The 15,717-nt window shown below is 40.3% G+C and overlaps 1 protein-coding gene across 1 annotated transcript in view; it reads left to right on the forward strand.

Moving 5' to 3' along the window:
- The first annotated feature begins 320 nt into the window (after window positions 1–320).
- LOC127511251 (H-2 class II histocompatibility antigen, I-E alpha chain-like) overlaps window positions 321–15,717 on the forward strand; it is a 32,204-nt gene continuing 16,807 nt past the window's right edge. The window contains exons 1-2 of the mRNA XM_051892067.1: window positions 321–415; window positions 14,208–14,453. Coding sequence (XP_051748027.1) covers window positions 361–415; window positions 14,208–14,453 — 301 coding nt within the window. The 5' untranslated portion in view covers window positions 321–360. The remainder of the gene's footprint in view (window positions 416–14,207; window positions 14,454–15,717) is intronic.

Here is a 15,717-nt window from a genome sequence, read left to right on the forward strand (position 1 = left end):
ACTATTTGGCAGGTATTGCATTAAAGTCAACCTTTTTATTCATGTAGTTATAACTGCTTATCAATGATTTATAATGCATTTGTAAATGACTTATTACTCATTAACAAACACCTTTATAAACCCTTTACGAAGAGAACCTTAATGTAAAGAGTTACCAAACTTTTTACTGTACCATTGGATAAGATTAGCCGGCAGCCTGACAGCTCAAAGAGAAAAAAATCCTCCTAGATACAGCGATGTCACTGTATGTCATAATTCTAAGTGGATAATGAAAACACCAATGAGAGCGTATAATTTTTGCTGTTTCCACCTCAGAATGTAAAAATTTCTCTGATGTTTGTTTGACTCTCATATATCAAGATGGAGCTGTACATAATCATTCTCACCCTTACTGTTTTCTCAACTGATGCTGAATGTAAGTTAGTTTCTAATTGCTTATGTACTATTTTTGTAAATTTTAAAATGGCAAAACTCGTAACTGATCACCATCATTAGTCATTTATTTAAAACCTCTGCAAGAATATGAGTTAGGCTAAATTAAGAACATACCATGTTCAACTGAGAATTTAACCAATAACCTAACAGAGAAGAGATATGAAAATTACCACTTGTATTTTCAGCTAGTACCAGGTAGAAGCATTTGTTATGCTGCTTCATATATTAAACTCAATACTGTTTATTAAATAAAATATATTCTTTATGTTGAGCTTTTTTTCCCTTGTTTTCTTTTTTTTCTTTTCCTTTCTTTAATCAGGCAGGACTTCTTTTTTTTCCCCAGAGGAGGATAGAAACAATCCTGTGTTTCAGATACTTTCCCATTTTAATCCCTTCTAAATCTGCCAAAAACGATGTCTACCTTACAAAACAAATTACAGAGCAAATTACATATTATTTTTTGGGTAACCCATTGACCCTGATAAATCTATTATGTCTGATTATGTCTGTGATTGCTGATAGTGTATTAAAATCAAAATTCTTCTCATGAATTTTGATGTATACTTGAGCAGAAAACAGTGCAAACTGTTGACTGCCAGCGCCAGCATTTTTGATATTCACAAAAATTTCATGGCCCCCAGAATACTTTGTTGTATGAATATCTGAACATACAATATATCAAAAGAAAGAACAGAGCACTTGCTTTAAAAAAAAAAGTAAAGAAAAAAAAAAAAGATGATATTAATATTCTAGATAATATTCTAGCTTCATGCATTCTTTTTTATTAACACTTGAATGTTGGTAAGGTTCATAAAAACAGCATCATTTTGAACAAAAAGCTGAGAAAATTGTGTTTTTGTCAAAGACTATGTCTGGACCGGTTTCAGAATGATGATCCAAGCATAGATGGAGTGGTTTCAACCTTTCAAAAGCTATACTCAATGCTGCGCAAACAGCACTATGGGAAAAAACGTCCTCGTTTGACTGGTTGAGAAAACATGTGGCAAACACACCAAAGAATTTGGCTTAATGATTATGACATCATCGGAATGTGCATGCCAGAGTCTATAAATAGATACGTGACAGCTGCGCTCATCAGGTTCCTTTATCTTTAGAACCGCATTGTGTCCGTGTGTGCAACACACACTTTTCTCCTCAAACTATTACTTTGTTAGGAGTTAGTTCTTTCAGGCAGGAAAAAGCCTTTTTCTCACTCTCTTTCCTCTTTCCCTCTAACAAAAAGTAAGGAGTAGAAAAAAAAGGAGAATCATGTTGGGAGAGTCTAAGAAATGCGAGACATTTCCCATCAAAGTGCTCCGCTCCAGGCTTGCATATGTTAGAGATCAAGAGCGTGCCTGCAGGTCATCGATGTTACATTCATGGGGCTTGCGTGTTGATTTAGGTGAAGGGCAGGAGACGGGTCCTCCCCTTTCTTTTGCTCTTTCACCAGATTGTGCAGTCCTCAAGCACGCTTCTTCTTGAGGTTATCACTCATGCTGTGGACAGTCTTCAGTTAGACTGGCCACAGGAACAAGAGACCCCCAGATGATCTAAATTAGATGACAGATATCTGTCAGGTGGCCAAGTGAAAACCCCAGAAAGACAGTCCCTCCCCTTTTCCCCAGATCTCCATGATGAACTGCAAAAATCATGGAATAAACCATATTCCTCTCGTGTCTTTGTGCTCGCTACATCGATATATTTGACCATTGTTGGTGCAAAGGCACGGGGTACACAATGATGCCCCAGGTTAAAGGTTAAATCATAATCATAAAAAAAAGCCTATACTTCCATCCAGACAATGCAGAGAGGCATCATCTCTGGTAGGGAAGGCTTTTTAGACAGCTGGTCAGGCTGGCGCTGCCCTGCACACCATAGCGGTGACTTCCTTAAAGATCTGAGCATGTGCGGTAATATTAGTGAGGAGGTTTTTGCTGAGCTGCGCCAAGCCACAGACTTGTCTCTTCGATCAACCAAGCAAGCAGCCCATGCCATCGGCCGTTTCATGGGTGCTATGGTCACTACGGAGAGACATCTGTTGCTCAACCTCACTGACATCAAGGAGAAAGATAGTTTTTCTCCTGGATGCTCCCGTATCGCCCTTGGGTCTATTTGCCGACTCAATGAACACCGTCGTCAGTAGGTTCCGGGAGGCTAAACGATACGAGGAAGCTTTCGTGAAGTTCCTCCCTCGCCATGCTTAAGGGTCAGAGCTGTTGGCGACCCAGCCCCAACCCGGTCCATCACAAAAAAGAGAGGTGCAGAAACAGACTGTGGTGAGTCGTGCTCCCCTTCGCAGAGACTGGGGACCAGCACACCACGCTCAACCACGTAAGAAAAAGATGGACCTGAGATCCTTGATCTCTGCCAAAAAGAAAAGGCCCAGAGCGAGATGGCTGCTTGAGTTCTCGGCTCCGCTCTAATATTCATTTATTTTGCATTTTTCCCTCCGAATCTTTTGTTCTAATTAACTTTACGGACTTTCAATTATGTCTGATTCCACTTCGGACAAAGATTTTCCAATTTTCATATCAACACGCTCACAAAAATCCAAAGAAAAAGACAAAAAGAAGACCACTCATTCCTCGCCGCTAGCAGAAGCTAACGCCAATGCAACAGAGGCCCAATCAGACATGGTGCTGGTACTTTCTGAAATAAAAGCCAACGGTTCTCGTCTTGAAGGAATATCTAATCAGCTGGAGGGAATAGCTGGATCCGTCTCCTCTCTACAAAATTCGTTCGCGGCTCTCACTGAAAGGATTGAGACATGTCTAACGGAGGCTGAAGGGAGAATTTCATCGGCAGTGGCCGAAGGCCAGCTTGCTAATTTACTGACTAAAGTGGAACAACTTCAGTCAAAAGTGGACGACTTGGAGAACAGAGGTCGATGAAAAAATTTGAGAATAGTTGGCCTACCAGAAGGAGCGGAAGGCTCCGGTCCGCTCGCGTCATTTCTCCGTTCCTCCATTCCCGAATGGCTAGACCTGCCCGCAGACTCTTTCACCCTGGATATCGAACGGGCCCACAGATCTCCTTCTTTTGCACCTAGCAATCCGAATTCACCCCCGAGGAGTGTTCTAGTTCGCTTTTTGCGGTTTACAGAAAAAAAAACTGTTCTGAGGGTAGCGTTGAAGAAGACAATTACCCACTAAGGCGCGGAGCTTCGGTCTTACTCATACTTATCCACCGGTGTCCTGCAGAAACGTTGCGAGTTCACCTCAGTTGTCAAGATCATGGTCCCTTGTGGCTTATATCGCGGATTCGCCTACCCTGCCCGGCTCAGATGCTTACACCTGGGGAAGATTCGCTTGTTCGATGATCCGAACTCGGCTAAAGCTTTTTTGGACTCTCTGGACGGATAACTTTTTTATCTTCATCTGTAATGTAACGTACTCTCTATTTCTCGGAGGATTACTTTCTTTTTTGAGCCCAACAGACTTGTAAGTGATTAAGTGTAGCTTTTTTCTCTTTTCTTTTTTTTTCTTCTATTATTTATTTGTTTATTTATTTTATTTAGACCACTACTGTACATTGTTGCTTTTGATATTCGTTATCCAGGATAATTTTTCTTTTTTGGAAGGGGATTTAAATGTTGTAGGGTCACACGGTTGCTCCACTTTCCCTTTTTTTTTTTTTTTTTTTTTCTTCATTGGGCTCAGTCATTTTAATTATGTATTAAAGGGACTGGGTGGGTCAGATATATTACGTTTCTTTTACATCAAATAGTAGAGGGGTAGCAACTTTAATTCACAAGAACATCCCATTCAATCTGGATTATGTAGAATCTGACTCTGAGGGGAGATTTGTATTAGTTTCGGGCTATGTTTTGGAGTGCATCTCACTATTGGAAATGTATATGCCCCAAATATTGACTGTCCCAGTTTTATATCTCAGACAGTTTTGCAGTTTAACTGGTTTTGCGGAAACTTGGGGTTCTTGGGTGGTGATTTTAATTGTATAATTGATAATAATTTGGATAAATCCACCCCACAGACCATGACAGGCCACAAATCCTCCCGTACTTTACGAATGTCTGTAAAGATTTAGGCCTAGCAGATATTTGGAGGGAGCTACACCCGAAAGACAGAAATTATACATTCTATTCTCACCCTCATAATTCTTATTCCAGGTTGGATTATTTTTTTTCGCACCGTCCGATTGCATTCACCAAGTGAAATCCTGCTGTATTGGCCCTATCATTTTGTCTGACCACAGTCCTGTTTATTTAGACCTTGATGTCAATTTGTCCATTCCAAAATCTAATTATTGGAATTTAATGTTTCATATTTTAATAATGACGATTTTTGTATGTTCCTAAAACAGAAAATAGTCAATTACTGGCAGGACAACCAGAACTCTCCTGTTTCTTCAGCGACAAAGTGGGATGCTGCTAAAGCGGTGTTACGGGGCCACATTATCTCCTATGCTTCTTTAGTGAGTAAACTCAAGACCAAAAAAGGGAGAGAATTAGAGACTAGAAAGTGATTCAACTAGAAAACCAACACAAACTAATACTAAATCAGATCAATTGGATTCAGCTGAACAGAGCCAGAGCGAAATTAAATTTAAACCACATATTAAGAAATTACTGCATATTAAGCATATTAAGAAATTACTGTTTTTTAGTAAGCAAAAATATTACAAATTTGGAATAAACCTAGTCCTTTACTTGCATATCAACTTAAAAAAGCACAACAAGAAAGAATTATAAAGGCAATCAGAACTCCAGAGGGCAGGGTCTCTTTTGATCCCCAGATAATTAACGATACTCTTTCCAATTTTTATAGGACTTTATACAAAGCTGAGGGCTGTGGTTTGAAGGGGGATTTATCAGACTATTTGTGTAAAATTTTTCTTCCTGTTGTTTCTGAAACAAACAGAACTTTTTTAAATGCCCCCTTCACTAAAGAGGAAATCTGGCAAGCTATTCAATCCATGCCATCAGGCAAAGCTCCAGGCCCAGATGGGTTCTCACTTGAATTTTACAAGCAATTTTGGAAGGATATTAGCCCAATCTTAATGCCTGCGATTAATAATCTCTTTGAGCTAAATTCAATGCCTGACTCTTGGTCCTCTGCCGTTATCAACCTCATTTTAAAAAAAGACAAAAACCCTTTGGGTTGCTCCTCCTACCGCCCCATCAGTTTATTGAATGTAGACTACAAAATTGTGGCTAAAGCAATGTCTCGACCCCTTGAATCCGTTCTTCCTTTTATCGTTTCGCCTGATCAGACCGGGTTTGTAAAATCTAGATATGGCTCTGATAACATTCGTAGATTACTGAATATTCTAGATTATGTACATATGACCAAAGATCCCACATTAATAGTTTCGCTTGACGCCGAAAAGGCATTCGATAGGGTGGAGTGGCCTTTCCTTTTCGCCGTATTAGAGAAGATAAATTTATGGCACAATTTTTTTTATTTGATTAAACATTTATATTCCCAGCCTATGGCGGCGGTTAATACGAACCGGCTAATGTCTAGTAGATTTCCTGTTGGTAGAGGCTGCCGCCAGGGCTGTCCGCTCTCACCCCTCTTATTTTCTTTGGTCATTGAGCCTCTGGCTGTGGCAATGAGGGCCAATACAAGTATACAGGGTATTAGAATTGGCTCAGATGAGCATCGTATTTTTCTATATGCCGACGATGTGTTATTATATTTTAAATATCCAGAGACTTCCGTTGACACAATCCTTTCGATTATTGGAGAATATAGTACATTTTCTGGGTATAAGATTAATCTAAATAAATCTCAGGCCTTATACTTGTATGCTCCCCCCAAAGCTGCTTTGGACTGTCCGTTTCATTTAGCTCCCTCAGGTTTTCAGTATTTAGGAATAAATATCACACCTAATTTGTGTGATTTATTCAAAGCTAATTACACCCCATTAATTACCAAAGTTAGTCAGGACTTGTCCGATTGGTCAAACCTCCCCATTTTGTTTCTGGGCAAGAATAACATAATTAGGATGAACATCCTACCCAGGTTGAACTTTTTATTTCAAAGTCTGCCCTGTTATTTGACTGCTGCTTTCTTTAAAAAGTTAAATTCTATTACATCAAAATTCATCTGAAATAAAAAAAAGCCTAGACTCAAGTTTTCTATCTTACTGAAACCCAGAGAATTAGGAGGGGTCGCACTCCCTAACTTCCAGTTATATTTTTGGTCTGCCCAGATTAAAAATATGATAAATTGGTTTCTAAATAGAATGGATTCAAGGTGGGCAGGGATTGAGGCTTTGAGATGTTTCCCAAATTTGTTGTGTACCTTACCATTTATTTACAGTGTACATAAAATTGAATCAGTGTCCAATATTTTTACGGTATCAAACACTCTCCTGGCATGGAAAGATATTTTGAAGTATTTAAATATTCCATGCATCCTATCTTTAAAGTCTCCTATTTCATTCAACTCTGACTTACCCCCTGCTATTCAGAACATTGGTCTTCGATCCTGGAGACTGAGGGGAATTTTGGAGCTGGACTAGTTACTTGACAGGGGCAGCTTGAAACCATTTCAGTTGTTAAAACAAGAATTTAATTCTTGTTTTAATGATTCCCAGTAATGATTTCTACAAATGTTTGCAATTACGACATTTTCTGGAATCACTTCTAAAGGACAAGAGAATACGCTTGGATCTTTCTGACACAGAAAAACAACTGTACTCTTCATTTTCTCTCAAAAGGAAGATTTCTGTTTTTTATACTATGCTATCTAATGTTGGCCCCTCCTTTGATCCTCTGAAACTGGTATGGGAAAAAGACTTTGGAACTAATCTCAGTGATGAGGATTGGCTTTCGGCATTCTCCGGCGTCTTCTTTAGAGGCACATCAATATCGAGTCATGAGCAAAACTTTAAGTTCATTTACAGAACTTATTTAAGACCGGTTCGCCTCCACAAGATTTTTCCTAATGTTTTCCAGTTGTGTTTCAAGTGTAAGTCTAATATTGGTACGGTTATGCATGTATTTTGGGACTGTGACATGATCAAGACTTACTGGAAAGAGATACATAAAATTGTACAGAGGATCATTGCAAAATCTTTTGCTCTATCCCCGAGGATCTATCTCTTGAATTGTAAAGTTGAATTACACCTCAACCATGATCTAGAATGTGTGCTACATCCATGTACCTTTTTGGCAAAAAAATGTATACTTTTGTTGTGGTCCACTCCTCAGGTCCCTTCTGTCAATATGTGGTTGACTCAAATTGCTACTTCCCTACCTTTAGAAAAACTAACCTGTGACTTACACCGGAGGTCTAATGATTTTTGGCGTGTTTGGTCCCCTCTTTGGAATTTCCTTGAGAATGTAGGTTGATTGTCTATTTCTTGATTCGTGTTTAGTTTGGTGCTATTACCCTCCACTCGACCATTGAACTACCATTGTATGATTGTATGATGGATTGTATGATGAATGACTGTATATATTACCATGAGACACCTGTACCACAGTTGTTATTGTAAAACTATAAAAAATAATAATAAACATATTAATAAAAAAAAAAGAAAAGAAAAAAAAGATGGGGGGTTGCGTCCAATTCTAGACCTTCATGGTCTGAATCGTTCTCTCAAGACATTCAATTCAAAATGTTGATATTCAGTACGACATCAGTATATTGTCGTAGCTCATCTTCAAACTCTGGGGCTGAGACTCAACGTCCAGAAAAGCATTCTTTCTCCAGCCCAGAGAGTTGTATGGGACTCATCACCATGCGAGCAAAATTGTTTCCCGCATGGGTTGAGTCCATCTTAAACATTCTGAATGGCATCAGGCTAGGTCAGGAGATAATACTCCATCATTTTCAAAGAATCCTCAATCTTATGGCACCTGATTCATTTGGGCCTTCTGCACATGAGACCGTTTCAGTTGTGTCTCAAAGCCTCAAAGCCTGGGATTTCATCCCAGGGCCAATCCCCAAAGATGAATAAGGGTTACGTGTCACAGGCTTCGTACCCTTTAGAAATAAAGAGTAGAATAGAAAACCATTGTTTTAAATTGTAATAATATTTCACAATATTGCTGTTTTTTCTGTATTTTTTAATGTTCATATTGGACATTCTGATGGTGAGATCACTGACTGGAAGCAGGAAAGTTTTTTTCCTCCAGTGCATAGAAACACCAAACACATTGGAAAGCCAGATAAGTGATGTTCACTTATATCTTTGAACAGGATTAATTTTCCAGGTAAAACTGTGTACTCAAAATGTGCCTTTGACTCTCATTTATATTGTTAACTATATTCTAAATAAACTACAAAATAAACTACTTTGTCCTCAGGTTCTTTCTTGTTCCTTCTCACATACCTAACTGAAAGGCTCATTATGTGGCTCATTGTGCAGGTCATTGTCTCCTCAGGTGTGAATTACAGCATTATTCAGGATTATACACGCCTCCATGCATACTGTCTTTCTAAACAAAGAGTGTCTTACAAAATTTAAACTTGCCAGGAATATGTGTGTTTTGCCTTTTGTTTTTGGATTTTTCTTCTGTGTTTTCAGTTTGACCTAGTTTTTCTCATGCATTTCACCAGTTAATTTCTATCACCTGTCCCTTGTCTACCATCTTGTTAATCATCTCGTTTGCGCATTAGTTGCCTGTGTATATAAGCCTTCAGTTTGAGTCTAGTCTTTGTCCTGTATTGATGTTGTTTCCTAGGTTTGAGTGCGGTATTATTTGCCTGTATGTTCTTGTCATGCCTTTTGAAGTAAATATTATTGAATTGGAATTCTTCTTCGTCGTGTGCATCTCTTCAGCCACTTAACCTGTGACAAAATGAATATATATATTTTTTATATGAATGAGTAGGCAGGATGTTTTTCACATCATTTTGAAGCAAAAATTCTAGACTTCAACATTCAGTACCCAGCAGTCTTGTGGACACATTTTTAGTATTTGTTTTGTGGCCTTATTTCAGTGACTTAATTTTTTTTTTCAATAACCACGCATAAACGTTATTTTGTCAAAAATATAAACATGTACATACATGTTTCTCACATATTATGGTAGCCTAGTTAACTCTGAATACAGTGTAATGACACTTTTGTCATTAATACACTGCCCGGCCAAAAAAAAGTCGCTTTTAGGATTTTAATGGGCAAATACTTAAGAGTCTATGGATTGATCATTATTAGAGTGATTATTATGTTTCTAGCATGTTATATGTTTGGTTCTTTTAACCCTAAAAGATGAAGTGTGTAGCTTTTCATTTCTTAAACAACCATGTAGGAAGATGTATCAAGGCCATATTCCAGGATGACAATGTCAAGATTCATCAGGCTCAAATTGTGAAAGAATTGTTGGGAGGGAGCATGAAGAATCATTTTCATACATAAATTGGCACCTCTGAGTCCGGACCTTAATTTCATAAAAAGTCTTTGGGATGTGCTGGAGGTGACTTTATAGAGTGCTCACCTCTTGCATTGTCAATACAAGATCTTGACCAAAAATGTATGCACATCTTGATGGAAATAACATCACAACATTTTTTTTCACCAAGAGGTGCATCAATTTTTGGTCAAGACCTTGTATTGACAATGCAAGAGTCCTGCACTCAGTAAAGTCTACTCCAGCACATCCCAAAAACTTACACTGAGGTTAAGGTCACGCTGCAAAGCAGACTAAACACATTGGGTGAGGGATGCTATCACTCTAGCCTATAAGACGCACGGTCAAGCTTCGCCTCTAGGCATTAGGGATCATTCTACCAGGGGCTTACATCCTCCCAAGCTTTAGCAAGAAGCACCCCCTTGCAGCAAATATGTGATGCGGCAGGCTGGTCCGGGCAGGACCTTTGCTCTAACAGGAGGCCTCAGCCACCTGGCTCCATGGATGATGCGGGCGACCAAGAGGGTGCTTCCCAACTGGCGCCCCAGGACATGGCAAGCCGATATGGTGGCCACAAAACCCTGAGAGTAGCAGGGCATGTGCCTGCTGATAATTTTTCCTACAGAAACTCCAGCACTGAAACAATCTGGCTGTGATCTGGGTCTGCATGGCGTGCAGTACGCCATCTATCAAAGACACCTCATTTAAGGGCATAGATTGTTCTTGTGGAGGGAGCCCTAGCATTCAGAATAGTCTAGTTATAGTTGGTCCCCCTCAGAGGCTAAATGCTGCACTAGCCTGTTCAGATGGCACGAATGTAGTCCGCTCTGGTAATTTATGTAGGTGGCTACTATAGTGTTGTCCACCCGCACTAGGACATGGCAGCCCCTTAACTGCTAGAGGAAGTACTTTGTGGTCAGAAATACAGCCATCAATTTGAGGCAATTGATATTCCATTTGAGATGATGACCTCTCCAGATTCCTTTGGGCTGGACGGCCATCTACGACCACACCCCAGCCCATATGGAAAGCATCTTTCGTTAGCATCTTGCAACGACAACACATGCCTAGAGTGGGACCCAAGGTGAGGAACCAGGGTCTGATTCACATAGAAAGTTACGAAGGCCGCAGTGCATAACCCTTACCATAAACATGGATTTTAGGGCACAAAGCACTCAGTGTGTGCCCTTACACTTATTTGCCTCTGGGGATTGGCCCTTGGATGAAATCCCCTGGTTTTGAGCCACAACTGAATTGGTCTCATGTGCAAAAGGCCCATAGGTATCATGTGGACACAGCTGTCATAATTCTTTGAAAAATAATATCTGACCTGGCCTGATATTGCTCAGGGTTTTTAAGATGGACTCGACACGTCCAGGAGACCGTTGTGCCCGCATAGTGACAGAGTCCTATACAACCCCTAAATGTTGGGCTTCAACATCCCAGTGTTGAAGCCCAAGCTTTAGAGACTGGGCCAAGATCAGCCAGTCGTCTATGTAACTCAAAAGCCAGAGCTGCATCCAAGCATTTTGTGTATGTGCAGGGTGACAAGGCTAGGCCGAATGGAAGAACATGATATTGAAAAGTTTCGCCCTCGACAGCAAACCTCAGAAACTTTTGTGGCAGAATTTCTATATGAAAATATGTGTCCTGAAGATTGACTGTGACAAACCAATCTTTGTGTTGGATCTGATACACAATCATCTTGATCATTAGCATCTTAAACTTGTCAATTCTGAGGGAACGGTTCAGACCGTGAAGATCTAAATTTGGAATCATCCCCCATCTTTTTTGAGAACCAGAAATTACCTATTGTAGTAGCCTGCCTCACTCTCTGGGAGGGGGACATGTTCTATAGCCCCTTTGCCCAGAAGTGATTGCAGCTCTTGTGACAGCAAATGCACCTGCTCTGGTTTCACGGTAGTGGAGACCACACCATTGAAATGCAAAGGGCTGAAATTCTACTGTCTTTAGGACTCAAGGAGAGATACTTTCCATGCTTCTCTGAAAGGGACACTAATTTCAGTACTTGTTCAGGGGAGCTTTTATCTTTTTTTGGGTTTGTAGCCTGGTATGCCATAGCGTGCAGAGCAGCACCAGCCTCACCCGCAGAATGAAACGCTTTTCCTACCAGTGTTGATGTTGTTCTGCATGGCTTGGTGGGGAGCGCTGACTTAAGTGATGATGAGCTCCAAGGGGGAGGTTTCCCATGAGCGTTTCTTCCAACTGGGGCATCATCGTGTAACCACGAGCCCTTGCACCCACGATAGTCAAATAAGTCAATGTCAAGGGCACAAAGACACGCAAAGAATAAGGTTTCTCCCATGAATTGGAAGTCTAGCTGTAATCTGGCCACTGCATGAGTTACCACCTTGAGTAACTTCTAATGCACTTTATCATCGTGGGAGGAGATGGCGTTCTCAAAATCCATCTCCAGATGGCTATATCATTATTTAATTCCTCGGAATCAAATGTAGCCAAAGTACAACCAGACAAGATATTAATACTAGGGCTGTCAATCGATTAAAATATTTAATCACGATTAATCACATGATTGTCATGAGTTAACTCACGATTCATCGCAGCTTAATCGAACATTTTAATCTGTAATCTTTACATTTTTTTTTCTGTAACAAAACATCGAAAGCTCAGCCAAACAGCTGATCATAGCTGTACACAGCAGGTATTTCTCATCTCCATAAATATATCTAGTAGTAGAGCTAATGCAAGAGCTAGAAATCAATTGGGGTTATTTATTTATTTTTATTATTAAATGCTTGAAAGAACAATAACAATTGTCATCATTGTGGGGTTATCCTTTGCTGAAACTTCCTCGTCGTTGTGGAGAGCGCAGTTCATGGTTGCATAGCAACGACAGATACCACAGAAGCACAAGTGCTTTGGAAAGAAGGAGAAAGCGGCACGACTGCACTTTCCACACGTTTTTAGACACGACATGTGAATGGCCCCTATCTTTAGAGAAGCGGCGCTGTGAGCTGCTTCTGGGAGGCTTCTGAAACGTGCCACGGCGCGGCTGGTGTAAACACAAGAATTGATTAGAGTGGCCGCGATTGACTCCGGTGGCCACGTTGGAGCCGTACACACTGCAGACATGTGCGGTGTAAATAAGGGGTTATCCTTTTCTGAAACTTCCTTGTCATCGTGGAGAGCGCAGTTCATGGCTGCATAGCAACGACAGATGCCACGGGAGTGCAGGTGCTTTGGAAAGAAGGAAAAAGTGGCGCGGCTGTGCTTTCTACGCATTTTTAGACGCAACATGTGAATTATGGCTGCATCTCCATTTCTCCAACTACGGGCAAGGCCATGAGTCAAACAGAAAATGTGCGCTGCATTAATCGCGCATTAATAAAATTGAATGAATTTGCGTTAATGCGTTATTAACGCATTAATTTTGACAGCCCTTATTAATACAAGCATCTAACTTCTCAAATGAGATGAGTATTTAAATAATTTAATTCCTCAAAATTAAATGTAGCCAAATATCAACCAGACAAGTAAAAACATTCTGAATGAAAGGCTGAATATAGTTATTTTCATATTAGAGTAGTTTCAACAATGAATCACAAAATCATAGCTTACAAACACACAATTCATTTACACGCGATCATAGAAACGAAAAAAAAAGAGAATCTCCCATTGGCTCAGTTCCCTCCGCATAAGTCCCCAGCCCACTTTGAAGAAGTGCTGAGGCGTGCTTCAGCAGCGGACAGAAGGACGTCGTGATCTGGAGAGAGAACGAGAGAAAGGGAAGTACTTGTCTACTGCTCCTCGGCCAGATCGACATGCAAGCACAATGACTCAAAGTAGACCTCATGTGTATCATAATCGTAACACGCATCTCCTGATTGTTTGGGACACGATGTTCTCTTTTTTTCTGCACACTAACAGCTGGAACTCTAACTCCTAACAAAGTGGACTGATAGAGAGTGTAACACACACAATGAGGTCTCTGAAGACAAAGAAACCTGAGGGCACACCTGTTTCACTTCTATTTATAGCCTCTCACAAGCGCACATTCCAATGAAGTCATCATCAGAGGTTATTTAAAGCCAAGTTCCTTGGCATGTTTGCCACACAAACTTCACAACCGGTCACACACAAAGGTGTTCCCATAACGCTATAAGCTTAGCATTGAGAGTATTGGTTCATTACTGTGTATAAGAGGTCTTAATTTTTGCTGGAAATAAGGTTGATATAATACCTAGTGTTTAGGCCTACCACTGAAATTTCACAGTTCTCAATATCGGTTTTGAAAACACAACAAAAAATAACCTTAGGCTAACTAATGTAAATAAATTGGATAAATGTTCTCATATATATTGTGATAGTGTCATACAGGGTCATATTTTTTCAGCCATTCAAATAAATAATCAAGCTTCAAAATTGCTGATTTTATTTTTGTTTTATGATGCATCTATTTCAGTTGAACATGAAGCTTTCCAGTTTATATCATGTTCTAATACAGAAGAACAGTTTTACATTGGATATAATGAAGAGGAGTTGTGGCATGTCAACTTTGATCAGAAGACGGGAGTTTTGACATCACCTAATTTTACAGGACCTATGGCATTTGATGAATTTTATAATCGTGGTGTTCATGCGATGGTAGTATGCAGAAGTAACTTACACAACTTCAAAACAGGTTTGGAGAACCCACCACCAGAAATGGGTAAGACATGCACATTTTGCACATTTGAATGAATATGAATATTACTGTATTAATCATGATATGGGTGACACTTTAATGTTCCTTTTGTTAAGGGTTTATAAATGGTTTACTTAAGCAATATGATGAGCAGTACCTTCAGATAATTTTTGTTTTTTGTCTTAGAAAATGTTTATCACGTTCAACCCTTCTCATGAATATAAAATCTAATCTCATGTCGTTTTTTCACATTTCTATTATATCATACTTTGTCCTAAATTGCCAAATAGAAACACAATAAAACCAAAATGGATAATCACTTGGATATTCGATCTCTACATGGGCTGAAATGAAATGCCCCTTTCCACTGATTGGTCAATTAAACATTAAACCGTGCCGTCTCTTTTAATTTCATCTGAAAATGAATGCTCCCTGCGAATGCCTGGACAATGCCTGGGCCATTAGGCATATGGGTGTTTTATCATGCCCCAAATGTCCAACTATCAGATTATGAGTCAACAGTTGTCACAGTGTGTCAACTTTCTGATCCTGAAAATGCCCTTGGTCAGCCCAGGCCTCCTCACCGCAAAGGTGTCAGTGGGCCAACACTCGGCGAGAGAACTGGAAGAGAGGGAGGGGTCTGGGATGGGACTGGCAGGACAGACCTCCATACTCAAGGGACTGGATGGAGAGGTGAAGTAATCTCTGCAGAGGATGTTGGCTGTACCCTCTGATGAGGACTCCCCCAGGACCTAGGGAGAAGGACAGCATGGGATGAGGAGAGGGAGAGTGAGAGAAATCCTGACCTCCTGCCCGCTGGACCACCTCCTCCAGTGATGCTAGCTGAAGGCACTGGATCCACTTTGCTATCCATTTTGGATGATTAGAGGTGAACTATTTCAGTAAGCTGAAAGGACAGCAATCTGAACCACTGGCAATGTTGTTCGGGACTGTAACAGAAACCTGAGAAAGGCCTCAGACATGAGCTTGGGATGTCGACTCAAAGACATGAGCCCGGAGTAACATGAACATCCAAAATATAAAATATGACAAACGAGCGTAGAGGGCTAGCCTGCCGCATCACATACTTGCAGCAAGGGGGCACCTTAATCCCTGGATGATGCAATCCTCTGGTAGAATGAGCCCTAATGCATAGAGGTGAAGACTGACATCCCTCAGCCAATGTGACATTGTTTGTTTAGTGGTGACCACCCCCCGGTTGCATCCCCTATTAACAAATGAAAAGTTACTCTGACTTACGCCACTGGCAAGTGCAGTGGATGTAAAT

This window comes from Ctenopharyngodon idella, chromosome 4 (genome assembly GCF_019924925.1).
Source record: "Ctenopharyngodon idella isolate HZGC_01 chromosome 4, HZGC01, whole genome shotgun sequence".
Taxonomy (NCBI): domain Eukaryota; kingdom Metazoa; phylum Chordata; class Actinopteri; order Cypriniformes; family Xenocyprididae; genus Ctenopharyngodon; species Ctenopharyngodon idella.